The sequence below is a fragment of the Oryzias latipes genome, chromosome 3, assembly GCF_053564925.1.
Source record: "Oryzias latipes strain Hd-rR chromosome 3, Olatipes_Hd-rR_3.1".
NCBI lineage: Eukaryota > Metazoa > Chordata > Actinopteri > Beloniformes > Adrianichthyidae > Oryzias > Oryzias latipes.
In genome coordinates this window covers 40088433-40107150 of record NC_136239.1, presented here as the reverse complement: position 1 = coordinate 40107150, position 18718 = coordinate 40088433, and the positions used below count along the sequence as shown (strand labels likewise).

The 18718-nt window shown below is 47.9% G+C and overlaps 1 protein-coding gene across 19 annotated transcripts in view; it reads left to right on the top strand.

Moving 5' to 3' along the window:
- The window catches only part of znf536 (zinc finger protein 536), a 336911-nt gene extending 319612 nt beyond the window's left edge, over positions 1-17299 (top strand). For all 19 annotated transcript variants that reach the window (XM_078944692.1, XM_078944695.1, XM_078944693.1 and 16 more), the window contains one exon: positions 15701-17299. In XM_078944692.1, the coding sequence (XP_078800818.1) occupies positions 15701-15822 (122 nt within the window). In that variant the 3' untranslated portion in view covers positions 15823-17299. The remainder of the gene's footprint in view (positions 1-15700) is intronic.
- The last annotated feature ends 1419 nt before the right edge of the window (positions 17300-18718 follow it).

Below are 18718 nucleotides of genomic sequence, written 5' to 3'. Positions count from 1 at the left end.
GGAAATGGAACACATCCACCGAGTGTGTGTGTGTGTGTGGGGGGGGGTCAAAGGAAGTGTGGGGGGGTCAAGGAGGCGAGAAGTGTTTCTTGTCGACGGGGAGGTCTGACAGGCTGGTTATTGATGTGAGGCAGGACGGGGTTTGGAGTGCAGACCTGTGGGACTCGGAGTCCTAACGTGTTTACATGTCCCCCCCCCGTGCATACTCTACCCCCTGCTGCTGGAGCTGGAAGTGAACCAGCAACTGCAGAGCTGAGGCAGAGCAGGTTGACTCCTTCCCCAGCAGCTGCAGGCGTTTGTCAGCCCGGATTACTGCGATTGTTTGAAGATGACTGACAGCCAGTGATATTTACGCTCATGCACGTGCGTGCACGCTGCAGATTCCTTTGTTTTTGATGAGAGAGAGAGAGAAGAAAAACAACCAAAAAGCATCTCGCTGCCCGTCGCTTGTTGCTGACATTCTGCCTGTCAGGCGGCGATAAACGGGCCAGCGCCGGTGGCGGCGGGTCAGGAAACTTCTCCACCTTTAGAAGAAACGCCGTCAGAAGCTCCGGATGGAACTCAGAGAGATTCCTGCAGGATGAGCCTCTCTTTCTCGCATTTCTATTAAAGAGCAGCTCTTGGTCTCCTTCTGTTTCTCATTTGTCTTAAAGGAGATGCAGATTGATTTCTCCATCCATCTGGCCTCCCCCTCCTTATTGAATAAACACAGACATTTTATAGACACTGGTCCTGATGCTGCAATATTGTTTTTGACTCTCTCTGTTATGGATCGATCACCGGCCCGTCTGTTTATCTGCAGCGGGCGTGCACGTGCAGAGACAAGAGACGTGCGCGCCGTGCACACCTGTGGCCCCTCCGTGTGTCGCCGCGGCGGTTCGAGTCTGACATCGACTCCGCGGGAGCGCCTTGGCGTTGTTGCGTGTTATTTGTGCGCAGTGGAACTACTCGACGACTCCGTGGCTAATTATAGCTTTCCAGTTGAGAGGAGACACAGAGACGCGAGCACTTCTGTCAACTCCAGAGAAATGTAGCCTTTCCACCGCCGCCAAAGGAGAAGGGTCCTCAGAATGAGCCATAAAAAAGCTGCTCTAAGGTGACATGCGTTTGTGCTCACGAGGCAATAACTTACAACCAAAGCTTTCAAGAGGGGCGACAGCAGCATCCATCCAACCATCGGAGTTTTCCGTTGACTGGCTGCAGTTTCAGTGCCGTCCCTGCACTGATGCGCGGTGGAGGGGAAAGACTCCCCTTTACCAGGAAGCCTTAGCCCTAACTGCCCTTACAGGTGGATGCGGGCCGGTTCCGGGCAGGCAGGTGGCCTGCATGAAGTATGGAGGTCGTACTGGCACCTTACCGACTACTACAGTGCCACATAAGGACACCATACGGCCGTGTGACCCGTACTTCATTAGAACTTCCATTATCCTTACAAATACTTCTTGATACATTTACCAATGTAGCAACGGTACGTTCCGTCTGACATCATGACGTCCCTTGAGGTGGCCGTACGGGCTTCGAGGGAACTGCGAGGCACACCTGTGCTCCTCTCTCTTGACCGTCCACGGACCCAGACAAGCCAAAAAACCTGCAGAACCGTACAGGCGCATGTGCCTCCAGCAGAACCAGCCTCCGTCTGACCATCTGCCCGCAACATTTAGGGTCAGAGAGGTCAGGAAAGAAACAAACACGCATGGAAACATCCGTGTGAGACGCCCACTTCCTCATACGATCCTCCCCAGCAGTCCAGGCCTGTAGCAGCAGTCACTCAGACAACCTCTGCTAGAACCAAAACAGACAAAGATGCGTCTCTGAATGAAGGGACACACCACAGAACCACACACACCGGGGGGCTTTAACTCGCTGCACTGTCTGTCCGTGGTGATCTGACAAAAACACACGTGTGACCAAAACTCCACTTCACATTTCCACGTGAGGTGAAGCTGTCAGAGCGCCAGGGAAAATCTCGTGTTCATGTTCGCACAGACACAGCGGAGCCTGTTGGGCAGAGAGATCTCTGGGTTTTTGAGCGTGGCGGCGGCTCGGCTCACAGTTGAGTCAGAGCACCGATGGAGTCCTGGCTCGGTCGTCTGCTCCGTCCAGAAGGCGGCTCGGCAGGACGTTAGCCGGCTCAGCAGTCTGGGATAGCTGCCCGGGGGTCCCGGATGACCTCAAGAGTTAAAAGCAAGCAACGGGAGAGAGAGACGGAGGCATGGAAGGAGCTGACGGAGGGATGGAGGTGTGCAGATCCAAGCGGGACGGGGTCACAGGAGGAGTGTGAGACTGCAGGGACAAGCTGAGCGGCGACAGCTGAGGCGTTTTAAAAACCTCCAGTCGATGGGAATGGGCGGCGGCCTCTTCAGCTCGCCGTGGTCACAAAGGTGTTTCTTCTGGTGATAGACCCAAGAGAAGTCTGTTTGAAGTGTTCACTGAAACCTTCTGCTGTCTGGACTGACTGGCTGCTGATTGGTCGGTCAGATCAGACGGAAGGTTTGTGGCTGTAGACCTGTGAGGAATCCCAGAAAACACCTGTCTGTGCTGTGAACATTTTTGTGTTTTAGTTTGACAAAAGTACAAAATGGTTCTGGTTTTGTTTTACAGATGCACACATTTTAATTGCAGAAACCTTGAGTTTCCACTTCTAATGAGGAAAACTTCAATAAAAACACGACGTAAATTCCGTTTTTTAATTCCTTTTGGGTAATTAGATTGAAAAAATAAAACATTTGTCGTATGGTGGCCCCTCGCAATGTCGCAGTTCAGCTGTTTTAGTGTCATTTTGCCAGAATGTTTTGGTTTTTTACAGTGCGATGTGTTCTGCGTCCTGATTGACTGTAGGACATGTCAATCAATCTCCTCTGTGCTGTCAGAATTAATTCAGTTTGAAAAAATCAATCTTTGATCACAATCAGATTTTTCTCTTCATTCTTATGATCCTGGACTCCTCCAAAGGTTTGAGCTTTAAGACTTTGAACAGGAGAAAAGTGTGAAAAGGTTCATGTCCGTCTGAGAAAAGTGTAGAACGTATCTACAATCTATTCCACTGATGCAGTGAATTGTACATTAGGATAAAGTCTCCTTAATACCCTTAGGAATCGGCCTTTTTGAGTCTCTTCTCTAACTTTCCATGTTGCTCTGTTATTGAACTTTAAAACAGTTTTTTGCAGAAATGCTTGAGATTCATCTGTTTAGTACAACCCCAACGTCTTATTGTACAGATGTTTTTCACTACATTAGACAATAACTCCACAATTAACCTGAAAATGTACAAAAAACTCAATTCCACGTAGTAAATGTCTCTTTAAAATAATTAAATGAAGCTATTTTTTTATGTTTTAGCAAATGTAAAACACATAGAGACAAAATAAAAATGTATAACTTCAAAATCAAACCAAAGATATAGTCAAGAGTGTCTAAAAAAACTGTTGAATCTTGACTAATCTATACCAGGATTTTCACAGTTATGTGTTTGAAACCAAACATTTCACAGCCTTTTCAAACCTTCCTGTTACGTTTGAACAAAGATAACACTAATGGGGGGGGGTCTTATGCACGATGTGACTGGAAAATTCACTGGTGACTCCAGAGACTACTGAGGTTTTCCTTTATTGTGTAATTTAGAAAAAAAGTTGTCAAAATGGGTCAATTTTAGACTAAAATAAACCTCAAAAGGTTCAAAAACCACTTAAAGTTTAGATGTTACCGGGTAGATTTCTTTTATTTTTAGAGCTCCGGTCTTTCCACTACTGTAACTTACCGTGGGTTACGTCTTAGCGTGATGTTTGCGTGTCACAGATTTACCTTGGTTTTTTTGTGTAAAGTTTGCGTCTCGCGCCGTCAGGTCGACGATCACTTTCTGACTTGGACGGTAGTCAAGTCCAGGAGTCTCACAAGCCGTGGTACAAAAGCCATGATGTGCGTGGCGCAGGAAGGAGGGGCCTTTCGGCTGGGGGGGGGGCGGCCCCCCCTCACGTGGCGACATGTCCGATCTCTCATTCTCCTGGGGGGCTTTCCCACAGTGTGCCCGAAAATGACGCTTAAGAAGGTAATGGTGTAAATGAAAGCCTCCCCCCCCCCCCCCCCCCCCACATGGACGGTCCTATACGTCTCTATCAGGTTCTCTAAGACGAACAAAGAGCTCTCATTATTGCTCCCTGTCAGCGCCGCTCTGCGTCTCGCCACTGTACAATCTCTGTTTTCAGCAGCACCGCCAGCGGGGGGTAAATGGATGGGGGGGGGACACAGGTACAGAGAGAACTGAGTGTCTTTTTCCAGTGTTTGGCTGCAGAGACCCCCCCCCCCTTTGGTTGGAAATGTGCTGCTGAAGACGTGGTCCGTCAGCGTCTCTTTGGTCTCGTTTGAGGCGCCGTTCACACACACTCCTTAAGTCGGCGCGCATCTCCTTATTGGGGAATCTTTCAATAAATCAATGTGACTTTAAACACATTTCCCCGGCGACACGGCTGACCCGATAAGAAGTGAACTAATCTCTTTTGAGGCTGCCGGGAGAGCTTTGAAGCAAATCTACTGTTCATCTATCACCAAGGTTATTTGTCAATGGCTGCTAATCCCAGGTAAATTTCCCCGGTTTTATATCAGGGGTTCTCATGTCTGAAGTTTCTCGGCCTTGGGAAAATAAGAGAATGGGGGGTGGGGGGGGCAACAAAAGAAATGTTATGGACAGAGAAACAATGGTTGAGGCAGGAAAAGAGGTCCAGAGAAAGAACCGAGCAGGACGGAAGCGGCTGGTGTTTATGCCGCGCTTTGTTGGCGTTCTGTCCTGGTTCCAGGACCAGAGGATGTTTGGGTTTAGCCCGAAGACACCAGTCGCTGCAGATTAAACCTCGATTCAGACCCAAAAATCCCTCCTTTTTTTATTCTTATGATAAATATATCTACGAGATGGTTGAAGCACGGGACCTCCTGTGGGTGAGACGTGAGACGGTCCTCCGGGTTCTGCAAGAACTCAAGTTTTAAAGCAGAAAAGCCAGAAAACTTCGAAAACACCCCAGATGGAAACCCCGCCCCTCAGAGTGCTGCCATGGCAACCACACTTTATTTATTTTTACGTTTATGAAGCGGATTATTCCGTCCCCGACAGTTTTGCTTTGTCAGGGGTATACGAAGGACGTTTTGAAACTATTATGGGATGGCCGCAGGACCAGTAGCCATTTTGTGGCAAAGTGGGAATTTTGGCAAATTTCAAATTTTCTGAAAAGGAAACTGGCCACCAGCCTGAGTCTACAACCACAAGTTCCATTGACCTTTGACCTCGGAAAGATCCTGAGTTATATAAAAAAATAGAGATGACCTTTACTGCCTCTTCCTAGGGATTTCAGTCTGTTGGCTGCTAACTCTTCGAGCATCATCAGGAGGCTACTTGGGTAAAAATTGTGCCTTTAGAAGTTGTAGATTGTTCGCAAAAGTGGCGTTCCCCTGTTGCATTCACGTTTTACTGGAATATAGCGAAAATTGAATAGATGAATCCTTGGGTCAAGCTGAACAAAATGATGTAACATACGATATGAACATGTTTGGAATTTGGGCACGGTTAGTAAAAAACCTTCGTTGCCAAGGAAATCCAAATATTTAGTTTTGTCGATTCTTCAAAAAAGTACGCAGAACTGCTCCTGACCCCCAGACGATCAAAAAATAAAATGGTTGCTATGGAGATAAAGCCAACAAAAAAGCTGCCACCCATAAATTTGTCACATTTAGTTCTGACCCGGAAGGCAGGGGCAGAGGGGGGGGAGTGAGGGGCGTGTAAGGGCGGGTCAAAGGGGGTGGTGGGGGAGGGTTGGGATGCAAAGCTGCTCGCGCCTTAATTTTTGGTATTTTATTTTACCTATTTTCACACCGTCACAAAAATACAAAGACAGTTCAAACATGACAAGAAACGAAAATAAATGTATTGTAGACATGACCTCTGACCTTTAATACTGGTACAATCGTATGTCCAAGCATGACATCACATGTTTTTTATATTTGAATCTCTTGCTAGCATGGAGGTCAAACCCACACGCTAATCTTGTCTTCTTCTGCATAACCAAGTTTTGACAAACCTTTGCTGTTTTTTTTTTTAATGGACGTGGACGCGGCCAAAGTAACTTTTAAATAAAACTACAACATATATGACGATGTAAACCTGCACACGACTCCAAGTCTATGAAGATTATTGTTGGGGGGGGGGCTTCAAATCAGATTCTAAAATCATTCGGAACTGAAACCTCGCTGAACTTTTGCTCGTCTGCCGGTTTTTGCCGTTCTAGTTGGAACAAATGGGTCCCTCACATGGTTTCCTGCACCCTTGCCCCCCCTCCCCAGGACCCTGTAAACCTTTGAAACCCCCCTGCGTGTGCTCAATAACCACTGAAGTGTCCGTATTGAGGAGGACGTAGCGTTTATTCCGTGGTCTTTTTCCAAAACCATCGCACATTTCATTAAGTCTTGGCCTCGTGCCGATCATTCTTTTGACCCATAAACGGTCAGGAGTTGATCGGACACATTTTTGCTCCACGTGGAAACAAAACTTTCCTTTGAGTTGCTTTTTTGTTTTCATCCTCTGCCTCCTTTATTTCTTTTTTCCATCCCCCGAGGCCCCCCACCCTCACCCCCAGCTCCAACCCCATTTTATGTGCGTTGAAGATCATGGAAAATCTCTTACCGTATCTGTCATCTGTCACGCTCCCCGATGAACAGGTTTGATCTCCTCCTCTGGTGTTTATGGCCGTTGTCAAGCAGAAAAGAGTCGTAGCCGTGAGTGCTTACACCAGCGTGTAAATAGTTTGACGTGTGGCTCCGTAACAAAGCTGTGGGAGTCAATAACAAACCAAACAACTGCACAGAATTGCATTGCGAAATCTTGATTTGGGATGGCTCTGGTGTCGCTCCTTTGTTCCTCCACGCCTCGCCGGCGAGCAGGGAGCGGCGGGTGGACGGGGCACGCCGTGGTCGTCCCTCCAGGGTCAAACGCTCGTGGAAGGTGGAGCTTTTCAGACTCGGAGGATCAGAAACCCGAAAAATCTGTGTCACTTATCGTCTTATCGGAAATGTTTTGGCACAAACTTGGGTTTGAGGTTTTCATATTTTCCAAACAAACTTATTTCAATCCAACAAAAGTTCTACTCTTCTTTGAAGATTTTTTTTAACTTCCTGCATAATTGTCTGTTTAAATTCCTGAAACCGAATCTCAGTCAGGCCAGAACCCTCTTCGGATCTGTGTTCTGCTCTTAAACCTGAGCCCTCCTTCAGCCCCACATCATCACCCTACCACCTCCATGTTTAGCCCTTCCAGAGGAGTCCTCAGCAGTTCTGTGGATAATCCAGGTGTTTCTTTGTGTTCTTGTTGCTTTGCACCGTCTGGTCCATGTTGGTTCTGACTGTTGGACCATGAACTCTGACCTGAACCGAGTCCAGAGGAAGCCGGGCCTCACCTGCACTGGAGTTCTGGTTTTGGTCAGGTGTGGATGATGGATGAACTCAGACATGTCAGGTTGTCCTTTGAAGGCGGTTCTGGAGCGGTTCGGTCCAGCAGCTGTCACTTCTGAATTGGAACTTTATCTTTGATAACAGAGTTGTAAAGGCCTTTTCTCCTACAAATTTATAAGAAAGGATTCTAAATTGTTTTTTTTGTGTGTGTGAACTGACGAAGAAAAAACGGCTTTTTAGAATCCAGTGACCTTTTTTTGAGATCTGGAAATCAGGTCAACCTGGTTTGATGGCAGAATGAGACTGAGTTTGATGTTTTTATCAGCAGATCGTCTGTTTCCTGTTTGTTCTGAGTGACTCAAAACAGGCAGAGTTTCGTCAGAAACGTCTCATAGGCAGAGTTTTGTTGGTCTGCTGCCTCATTTGTGGCACTTTCTAACCCCACAAGTCACTTTTTAGTCTGGATGAAGGAGGCAAAACAGAAGCAGAATCTGTCCAGGAGAGGAGCTGCGAGGAGACAGAAAATGGGGGAGAGTGATTCAGGGGGAGGGGGGGTGTTTATGGTGGTGGTGGTGGTGGTAGGGGGGCGATCTTGGAAAGGTTTCGTATATCATAATTATCCCGTTAAGTAACGGAGCGGCCTCCCCGGGGGAATTTGTCTTAAATGGAAGATTTGCAAGGAGAACGGGTCAGAGAGGGAGAGGAGAGGAGCGGCTTCCAGTCGGCAGGAAATCCTGTTTACATTTACATAATCATATCAACACTCACTCCTTCTTCTTCATCGTCTCTTTCTTATGCCTTTTCAAGAGGGGGGGGGCTGCTCGCCTGTTTGCTGTCGTGGCTTCCTCGTTTTTTTTTGTTTTTTTCTCATTTTCTTAAAAGTGCTGCCAGCGTTGGCGAGAATGCCTCTTCATTTTTAATCTGCTGCCAGCACCTCCAACCCCTCCTCAACTCCGTCTTTCTCCCTCATTATGTCCTCTTTAGGCGGGATTTCTCAGACCCCCCCCCCCCCCAATCCCCTTGTTTGGCTCGTTCAAATGAAGCGTCGTCAATAAGGTATGGCTGCCCCGTGTGAAGCTTAATTGAGATTTCGCTGGGAGCAGCCGGCAGATGTTTGTCGCAGCGACTGTGGAATCATCAGAGAGCCGAGGAGAAGCTCGCTGAAGGACCAGCCAGGTGTTCGGGTTCCTCTCCCCGCTCGTCGGGCGGCGGCGGACGGACGGACGGACGGACGCGTTTGCGTGGAGATTCTGAGGCGGCGCTGCAGCAGGAGAGAGAAGCATATGGGCGATTTGCAATGCTAAGCTGCTCTCCGTCTTCATGAAGGGGAATCGGAGGAGAAACTCACGGCCTTCCTCCCTAAAACAAACTTCAACTCTTCCTCCTGACTCGCAAACACGTTTTTCCCTCAAGCTCCTGAGCTTCAGTGAAGCAAACGTCACTGCAGGCCGTGGAACCTTCAGGCACCTTTGACCTTTTCAGGTTTGTGTGGTTCCTCGCCGACCAGAGTAGAGCTTTGCTGGGGTCGGATAAAGAAGATTTCTCAGTCCAGATCACGTCTACAGGAAGGAAATGAGTTTATGAAGAGTTGAAGGTCAGAAATGTGTGAAAACCTGAAGATCTCCCCTTAACTTTGCTCTAATATGCTGTTGAAGTCTGTTCCATCCTGAGAACAGACCTGAGTAACATAGAGTTTGTTGTTTGGTGACCGCCCCCCCACCACACAACCACAGAAGGGGGGGGTCATGTTCCTCTGGAAAGATCTCCTCCAGCATGAAGGCTCCGAGATGTTGGGTTTAGCTCTGAAGAAAGACCCACTTTGATGAAAATGTAGTTTTTTTTTTAATGTCTTCTTGTGGCATTTTTCTGATTTATATGAAGATAATGAGGATTGAAATTACATTTCTGAGGATTTCTTTATTCAAATTGCCGTCAATCAACAGAAGAAAAAAGGCCGACTGACAAAAAGGATTCATCCTTTCAAAAAAGTCCCAAACAAATCTGATAAATGATGTTTTTTTAGGTCCGTATTTCCGTCTCTGAGGTGTCTCTTTTTCCAGTCGTGGTTCTCCTTTTTTCTCTTTGGGTTTGTCTTCTGATGCAGCCAATCAGCTGCTCTCAAAGCCTTGGGTAAAGTTCACAGAGCCCCCCCTTCATCCGTCTGCTGACTGTCCTGTTCTACAAACCCTCAACCGGATGGAACCTCCAGCAGAACCGGCCTCAGAACCAGAAACCGACCTCCAGGCCGCTGCTGTAGAGCTGGAATCAGAGAGTGTCTTCTCCCTAAACACTGATGCTGAGCCTCTTTACTGCCTCTTCCTTCCCCCCTGGCGGCTGGGAACCAGCTGGGACGGCTGGTAGGGGATCAGAACTGAACCCGATACGGGCCTGCGGGACTCTTTCTGCCCGTCTTTCCTCGTGTGGCATTCATCTCCCTCTGAGGGTCTTTGACTTCCTTTCATCTGGTGGTCATCTTTCATCAGGCCGGGATTCTTGCTCTTCTGGACGTTTGAAACCTGTGAATGATCCCTTTGTGTCGCCGCCAGGTTTGGATTTCTGCAGAATGATCTGCACCTTTCTGCGCCGCGGCACTCCCCGCTGCCCCAAAGCTGGAGTTTGCCCCAAATACTGTTGTCCCATTTGCTGCCGCGCTCTGATCCTAGACGCACGCACGCCTCCGCTCAGATCTTCAGACCTCCTCGCCGCCGCTCGTCACGCCACGCCCATCCTGCAGCTGCAGAATCCTCTGGTGCACGCCGACCACGATGTGCTGCGGGTCGGTCGGTCGGTCGGTCGCATCTGCGCAGGCGGCTGCAGGAGCATCTGCGCAGGCGGCTGCTGCTCTCAGGCAGGTTCAGGCCTTCCGTTCCATCCAAATGCCTTCGACCTGAACGGAAAGTTCCCGCCCGAACAAAACTGCAGCTTTAATGGTCTCATGATGGGATTAATGGAATGTTGCAAATGAACACATTTTGATCCCCAAATCTCATAAAGCGGAAAAACGTTTGTACTCTCGAGGGGGGGTGGGGGTGGGGGGGTTCCCAGACTTCCTTGTGTTTCTTCTGCTGTGAGGCTTGTAGAGGTTTTCCGTTCCTGCAGAGAGTTTGGGTCAGACCCGCATGCAGGACCGTGCAGCAGCGTCCTCCGGGGGTCCACACCCGTTTCACCGAATGCCTTGATTTTTCAGTTTTATCGGAAATTCTTAAAAGTTCTATTTCAGTTCTATTTGAAAACATTTGGCCCCGCCTCTCATTCACCTTTGACTTCTGGATTGAAGCCCTTCTAAAAGCAAACCAGTAAATCTGCTAATCACTAGGAATTTATGACAAAATCATTTCATTTGTCTGGAAAAAACAAAACAACGTCCTTATTTGTTTGAACAAATGACCTAATATTAGTTTACCACATTGACTTCTGGGAAATGTAGTCTGTGATTGAGTTTTCTGCTCCCTGGAAAATAAAGTACATTTGAATCCTTTGACCCCCCAGGACAGCTTTGAAAGTGGATCATTTCATCCAAATTCAACTGAAGGAAATACTAGCCATGTCTTTGTGCCCCCCCCCCCCCCCCACACACACACACACACACACACATTGATGGTTCTCCTCCCGCTTTTTTGTCTCTTTAATGCCAAACCTTAAACCTTTCGGATTTCTTGCTTCTTCAGGTTTTAATTCTGTTGTTTTAGGAGATTTACCTTGATGAGGCTAACGGAAGAAAATCTAAACGCGGCCTTTAGCCCCTCACCCCCCTCCATGCGTCAGTTTTCCTCTGAAACCCCAGGAAGCATAGAAAGTTTCTCGTTTCCTAGCGCGCGGCGGACGGGTTAACCCGAACGCCGTCCTCTCTCGTTTGAGGAGCGGAAACGGTTTCTATGCATTCCAGCGGCGTTACTGAAGCAAAGGACGTATTATGTCCCCCCCCCCCCCCCCCACCACCACCACCAGTGAAAGGGCAGAAGTGGTCGGAGTTTTTTATCTGCTGAACGAATCAATCAGGATTATGTCAGCTAAAAGGAATCGGACGGCAGCTGCCCCCGCCTGCATGTGAGTTCTTTGGGGGTCGAACCAGCGGGAAAAAAAGAAAAGACCCCCCCCACACACACACACACGCATACATTGACCATCTTTAGGACGGAGGCACTAATTAGGATTCGATCAAACATTCAACGCCATTTCCTTCCATTAATGCAGATATGGGGGGGGGGGGGTGTTAAAGTGCCTGTCATAGCGGGGGCTTGTTGTCGAGGGAAACTGAGAGCAGAAACAAGAAGAGAAAAGGGGGGGTGACAATGTGATCCAAATATCCTTTTCTGCTCAGAATTCTTTTCTTTAACCCCCCCCCCCCCCTCCTTTAAAATCACCCTTTTTTTTTTAAACTCTGCCCCCTCCGACCCGCTCCGAGGTAGAACCGATCGCGGAGGAAGAGGAGGCTGTTTCTGTTCATCAGATGAGAGGGAAATGTCAGACGCAACGTGAGAGATGACCCCCCCCCCCCCATCATCTAATGACCCCGCAGCATCCCGGCTTCATTTTCCCCCCTCATCAAAAACATCTCAGAGAAAACATTTCCTCCTGTCTCCAGCAGTCATTTCCCCCCGCATTGTATTTATGTATTGGAAGAAGAAGAAGAAGGAAAAAAAAAGGTAATAGATCAAGCACATTCCATTATTCTCTTATAAGATCATTAGCAAATATAATTAGATATGAAAGAAAGTAATTTGGAGAGAAGAGCAGAGAAAAGCGCTATCAGGCACACAAGACAGATTGGAGCATCAGAGTGTTTGGGCTTAAATTGCTCAGTGGAGGTATTATCAAGCCGGCAATCTTTTAGCCTCAGAAATAGTTTTGGAGACAGACAGCGAAGGATAGAAGGAGGAGGAGGAGGAGGAGGACGCCACTCATCTCCTCCTCTTCCTCCTTTTTCCCCTCCATCAGCACCAGAACTCCCTCTTCCTCCCTGGAGTTTCCAACACCAAACTCTTCTTCTTCTCTGGTTTTTCTGTGCCAATCACGGCGAACGGTAACTGGAAATGTTCTGGAGTCGTTGATGCAACCTAAAAATATACGTTTATAGGTGGGGAGGGGGTCCGTGCACCCCCCCCCCCCCATCACCTCACGCACACATGCAGCCGCTGTTATGCCTGCTGCTCCTATTTACATATTTATAGACGCTGGGCCGTACAATGAGGCCAGGCGGCGCCAAGAACAACAGTTCTGCTTGTGCCGGGCCCGGATGCCTGGGGGGGGGGGCAGCTCTTCAGACAGCTTACTGTGTTGTGGAAAGGTCTGTGCACCCCCCCCCCCCCCCACATACACAGACACACATCTTTATTTTATTTTCCAAAATTAACCGAATTACAACGAGAGAAAAAAAGTATCTCATAATGAGAACTGCAGTTCCCATGACCGAAACCGGTCCAAGAACCCGAGGAGAACCATCCAGGAGGTTCTGAAGGAAGCAGACCGCACTGGACTCAGTCCAGGTCAGAGGTCATGATCCAAGAGACTTCAGGACAGACATCTACAGGATCCACAGAACAAAGGTTCTGATGCGACAGAAGAGGACGAACTTTCTGGAAGGAGTCGATAACAGCCTGGCATGGTGGTGGCAGTGTGATGGTGTGGGACAGCGTCGCGATAATCGTTGAAATCCTCATTTCTGTTCCCGAAAATCCTAAAAGAACAATGTCCCCCGCTAATAGGCGGAGCTTGACGTCAGAACGGGTCAACATGAAGGTTCTGGTCTGGTGGAAATCGTCCATGTTCGTTTCTTTTGGCGGTTAAAACGTTTGATCTCTTCACGTCTTCTGCGACTTAAAATCTTGGTTTCCATAAATATTCCTGATGAACATGAAAGATCTGCATCAGACCGAGAGTCCCGCACGGTCACCTCAACGCTTTGTAGGTTTTTTTTATTCGTCTTCTTCAAACTAAGCTTTATTCTGGCTTTTATTCTGAAAGGCTTTTGCTTCCTTGTTTACTCTATTCTCCAACAACTTTAGGTTTTTCTGGAGTGAATATCATGACGGACCTTCTTGACCTTTCAGCCGTTAAACGTCCTTCAGCTCATTTAGCGTTTGTTTTTTTTCTTCCATTTTCAACATTTGCTTTGGAGTTGAAGCTTCAGCTGCAAACCGTCACAATCGTCTTCACAGGAGATGAACATTTGATGGTTCCTCTTCTTCACTTCCTGTTTTTTTTTCCTGCTGAGATCCCAGCAGGACTCGCTTTTCAATCAGCGCAGCTGTTTCTCCTGGATTCATTATTCTCTTCGTTCAGGTTCAGGATTTTTTTTCTGTTTTTCACACGATTCAGCTTTCTTTCCTTCCCATGTTGCCTACGTTTTGACCCACCGAGGGTCACGTGACCTCATGGTGACCTCATGGTGACCTCATGGATGCTGGAAGGCCTTCAGCCGGTTCTCCAAACATCAATCAGAACGTTCTGCCTGTTTAAACCTGGCAGCTGAAAGTCTGTGTGTGACGGCGGTCGCTCCTGCACATGCTCAGTCTGCTGCATGCTTTCATCCATCCTGTTGAGCACCCCCCCCCCCCCCCCCCATGTGTGTTTATTTCACCACTAGGGGGCAGACTTCAGCTCCCAATATAAAGAAAAATTACTTTACATTTAAAACAAAGTGAGATATCAGTGAATCATTCCTGTTCTGCCCTCCTATGTGACCCCCCTCCCAAAAAAACCAAAAAACCTCTTTGAGGGAGGGGGGGGGGTCACAGTGATAAGTCTGCATTCATGTGATAAATGAACGGCAGGCGGGTTTTCTGCGTGTGAGGGCATCTGCCGTCTGCCCGGATGGGAAATTAAAAACTGCGAAGGGAACTTCTGCTAAACCTGCAAAGTCGGCCAGGACCCCCCCCCCCCCCCCCCCCGTGCTGAAGGGGACCCCCCCCCCCCCCCCCATCCCAGCGGCAGTTGTTGAGGGAGAAGGAATACCACGCTTAAATAATAAGATTCCAGGTGGCTCGGTTAATGAAGAGTGAAAATCAAATATGGGGCTTAATCTGGAGCTCGTTACAGGAAGTTTCTTTACAGGGAAGTCATGGGCGGATGGTGGCCTCCGGGGGGGGGGAACAAAAAAACCCTCAGAGCCGGGCAGGTGAACCTCACGTTGTTGGAGTGGATTTCACAGTGAAGTTAAATAGACCCCCGCCCGCCCCTCTGAATGAGAGCTGCACATTTGTGAGCTCAGTCTGCCCTCTGGTGGTCGGAGGCGGAGCTGCGTGTGTGCACCGTTTGGGGTGGGCGGGGGGTCAATTCACGTCTGATCAGGTTATTCTCTCTTTATGTCTCCCCCCCCCACCCTGGAGAAGGCGCGTCTGGAATAAGGGCGTGTTTTAATTTGGTTTTGTCAGATTCATGAAGCCACTTCAGAAGAACACGACAGGCAAACGTCCTCGCTGGGCTTTTATTGGAGAATCATTTTCCTAGAAGTTGCTGAGGGAATGTTATTATTATTTAGTGGGACCTAATCACACTTTTGCATGTCTCACTGTCTCTCTGAGAATCAACCCCCCCACCCGCACCACACACACAAACACACACACAGAGTTAAAGGTGGCAGGAAGGAGGAGGAGGAGCTTGGCGGACCCTAAAAGACTTGAGGAGCCGATTTCAGCTCCTCTGATCTGCACAATCCAGAAAAAACGGAACTTAGCTTTTGAAGGACTCACAGTTTTTCCAACATTCACTTACAGCGGATTCAGAGTTTACAGTTTTCATTTTGTCTCGGGGTCTGCATTCAACTCTGGGAAGACCCCTCATCATCTTTATGAAAGATCTGAGAGGTTTGACCAGCAGATCAGAGCTGGAACTTTAAAACTATGAAACACGGAAGCTTTGAAGATTGAGAGCTTCAAAACTTTAAAGCTTTAAAACGTTAAAGTTTTAGAGCTTCAAAGTTTCAAAACATAAAAATTAAAAGATATAAAGATGCAAAGCATCAGAATCTTAAAGCTTCAAAGCTTTAGTGCATCAAAAATTCAGAGCCTAAATCTTGTCAAAACTTTAGATCTTTAAAGCTTCAGAGCTTAATAACTCAAGAGTTTAATGCTTCATCGATTCAGACCTTTAAGTTCTGAAACTTTGAAGCTCTAAAATTTTAATTTAAAAGCTTCAAAACGTCAATGCTTCCAAGTTTAGAGCTTTAAAGTTTCAAAGTTAGTTTTGCTTCAAAGCTTCAGTGTGTTTCCTCGTAGACCCTAACTTTGTGCTAACCTGCTGCTTCTTCTTCTTCTTCTCTTGTTGGCTGTAGCTCATCTATGGGGGGGAGAAGAGGACCAGCCCCCGACCTGTGAGCCCACTTTGAGCCTGGAGTCCAACCACCTTCACAACCACAACCTGGGCGACCCCCAGGGGCTGGACGGGGCGGAGTGAGGAGGCCGGTGAAGGAAGCGGCTGCGAGGATGAGGAGGGCGGAGTTTAAAAATGAAGGAAACACTATAAGAGAAGATTTTTATTTAAGACAGAGGGCGGCATGCTGACGGATCATGGACCTAACCTTTAAAGCTTCCTGGGACTGGGAGTGCAGGCGCCCCTCCTCGCGCCTCCGGGGGGAGGGGGATGTTTTTTTTTTCTGCCTTCCGACGAAGGAGCTCCTCACATTCCTGTTTCTCTGCCCCCGTCGAATGAAGAGGATTCTCGTCCCAGCACTTCCACGTCCTCGCATCCTTCCTGTTAGAATGTATTCTGCTGAGACTGTCCAAGCACATTCCTGTCTGCGAAACCCCGCGGCGAGGACACGGGACGCCCGCCGGGTCAGCGGCCCACCGCGGCCTGCAGCCCCGAACCTCCTCCAGCCTGAAAGGCGGAGCTTCCCACCCCGGACCCGAGCGTTTGTACAAATACTGCCACCATCTTTGTTGCACAGTGTTCCTGACTACTGAAACGGTTTGATGTATTTACTTTAAGAAGAGATTAAAAAAGCAGCAGAAAACTGGAAAAAAGACATATTGTGTATAGCCTTAGACACATCTGTTCTTGCTTCTACAAATCTATGTATCTGTGCTAGAGCGTAGGGTGTAGACCTTTATTTTTTCATTTTGTTTCCTTTAAATGTACTGTACATTCTTGCCTTGTTCATTTCCTGACCCCGCCCCCAAACCCAAAAAGGAGAAGAAGAAAAAAAAAAGAAGAGATGGAAAAAAAAGATGACAATCGTTGGCATTTCCAGAATCCATGGAGGGACTTTGTTTCGTTTGTTTCGGTTCTCACCAGTATTTTGCACTGTGATAGTATTATAAATCCAACTATTCAGAACAAACTAGCTAACTAACTAAAGCGAAGGCGTGTGTCTGTGTGTCCCTTTGTGAAACCTTCATTTCTCGTGAACCCAGAGGAAATAAAAAAAAAAAAAAGCAAAGCGTCTAAAGCGGCGTGTACAGTCCCAGTATAATCCTTCTGTTTTTATTAGTTTGGTCAGCCTCTATACTGTCTGTGGCTTGGACGACTCCGCCCCCTCAGATGTCTTTTTGTATGCTAACCCCTCCCACCGTCGCAGTGTAGGCCTGCGGTTTGCGGCAACTTCTTTGATTTTAACTCGTGATTGCATCGAACGAAGCGACTAAAACATCAGAGTGAAGGAATCTTCTCAGAGCAGGTGGATGTTTTCCCCGCGGAAGGACCTTTGACCTCAGCTCCCCGGGGGGGTGAAGGTTGGCGTGGGGGGAGTCTCTAAGGCGCTCTCCTTCTCTGAACCAGCTAAACCGATCATTCCACTTCACGTATGATGTAAAAAAAATCCTGTCTTGTGAGCTGAACACTCTATGTTTCGCTGTATCCTCATGGCAGATGCTTCGTTTTGTAACTACTGAACTGTACTTATAATAAAAATAAAATGTATTCAAACTAACAACTCCAGGTGTTCTGCTGCTTTACTGTCTTAACCCTTGTTCTATCCTAGGCACTTTAACATTGGGAGTGGGGTCATCTAGACCCACTAGACAGTGCTCTGAACCTTTTTTCTTCAATGATTTGTGATCTTCACTGGTGTCCATTGATTACATGAAATCTTTCCACCTTTATCCACCTTTGTCATGGTAGGGGGAACACCTCAATGTAAGGGGGGGGGGTCATCTAAAATAGCACAAGGGGTAAATGGTGTTCCACAGGGTTCTGTCGTTGGCAACCTTCACTTCTCGGTCTGGACCACATTTTTGATCCATCATTCTCCAGTTTTTCTATAAGGAGTCAGTTTAGCTCGTGCTGGTTTGCGGCACCTTCCGTCCGTGAAACCAGGGTTCAAATCCGGGCTGCTCCCTGTTCCCCTCTCTGCTTCTGTGCCGGTCCCAAGCCCAGATTAATTGAGAGGGTTGCATCAGGAAGGGCATCCAGCATAAAACATTGCCAAGTTAACCATGTGACTCATCCTCAAAGGAGAGGTTGTTTCGCTGTGGTGACCCCTGATGGGAAAACCCGAAAGAGAACGACAATTCTCCAGCTTTTCTATGCTGATGACTCAGGTCTTCCTGTCCTGATGAGGACATAGTTCTCATCATCTCTGCACCTTCAGGACTTCAAAGGTCAAAGTCCCGGTCTTTCCTCTTTGCCCTTTTAGATCCTCAGAAGTCCTTGTTCCGCATACCCCTTGTGCTGTCTTAGATGACCCCCCCCCCCCTTCCATTGACGTGTTCTCCCTACCATGACAAAGGTGGATAAAGGTGGAAAGATTTCATGTAATCCATGGACACCAGTGAAGATCACAAATCCTATTGTGAACAGAAGGGGGCGACAAACCATCACGCCAGAAAGTTTCATTACAACATGACTCCTCCTGTTTTTGCCATCGTTTAAAGCGAGTTTAAAGCAGCAAAAACACGACAGTAAAATTCGTTTTTTGTCATTTTCAGTGTCATAAATGAGCCTTCACTTCACTTTCATTGTTTCTAAATATAAAAGCATTTTTACTGACTTCACAATGACGTAAGAACAGTTTGTGGATCAGGAAATGCTGAGTGTCATTCCGCAGGAGTCCTCTAGGGGTCACACTTTCACACCTCCCAGGGAAGGAATGAGCAGACCACGAAGCATTCTGATGACTCCACACAGGTGCGTGAGCTGCAACGTGCAGGTAAACAGCCATGCCTGTGTAAACAGCCTGTGTGAGGCCGTCCAAAGCCTGGAGGACCCTGTGAGGCTGTCTCAGTCAGGGCCCGACTCGTTTGGATGAAAGTCTGCTGGATTTGAGCGCGTCTCTGTGCACGTTTGCATAGTTTGTGACACACACTCACACAGACACACTTACCTTCCCTTGTTCTCCATGCACGTGCACGGA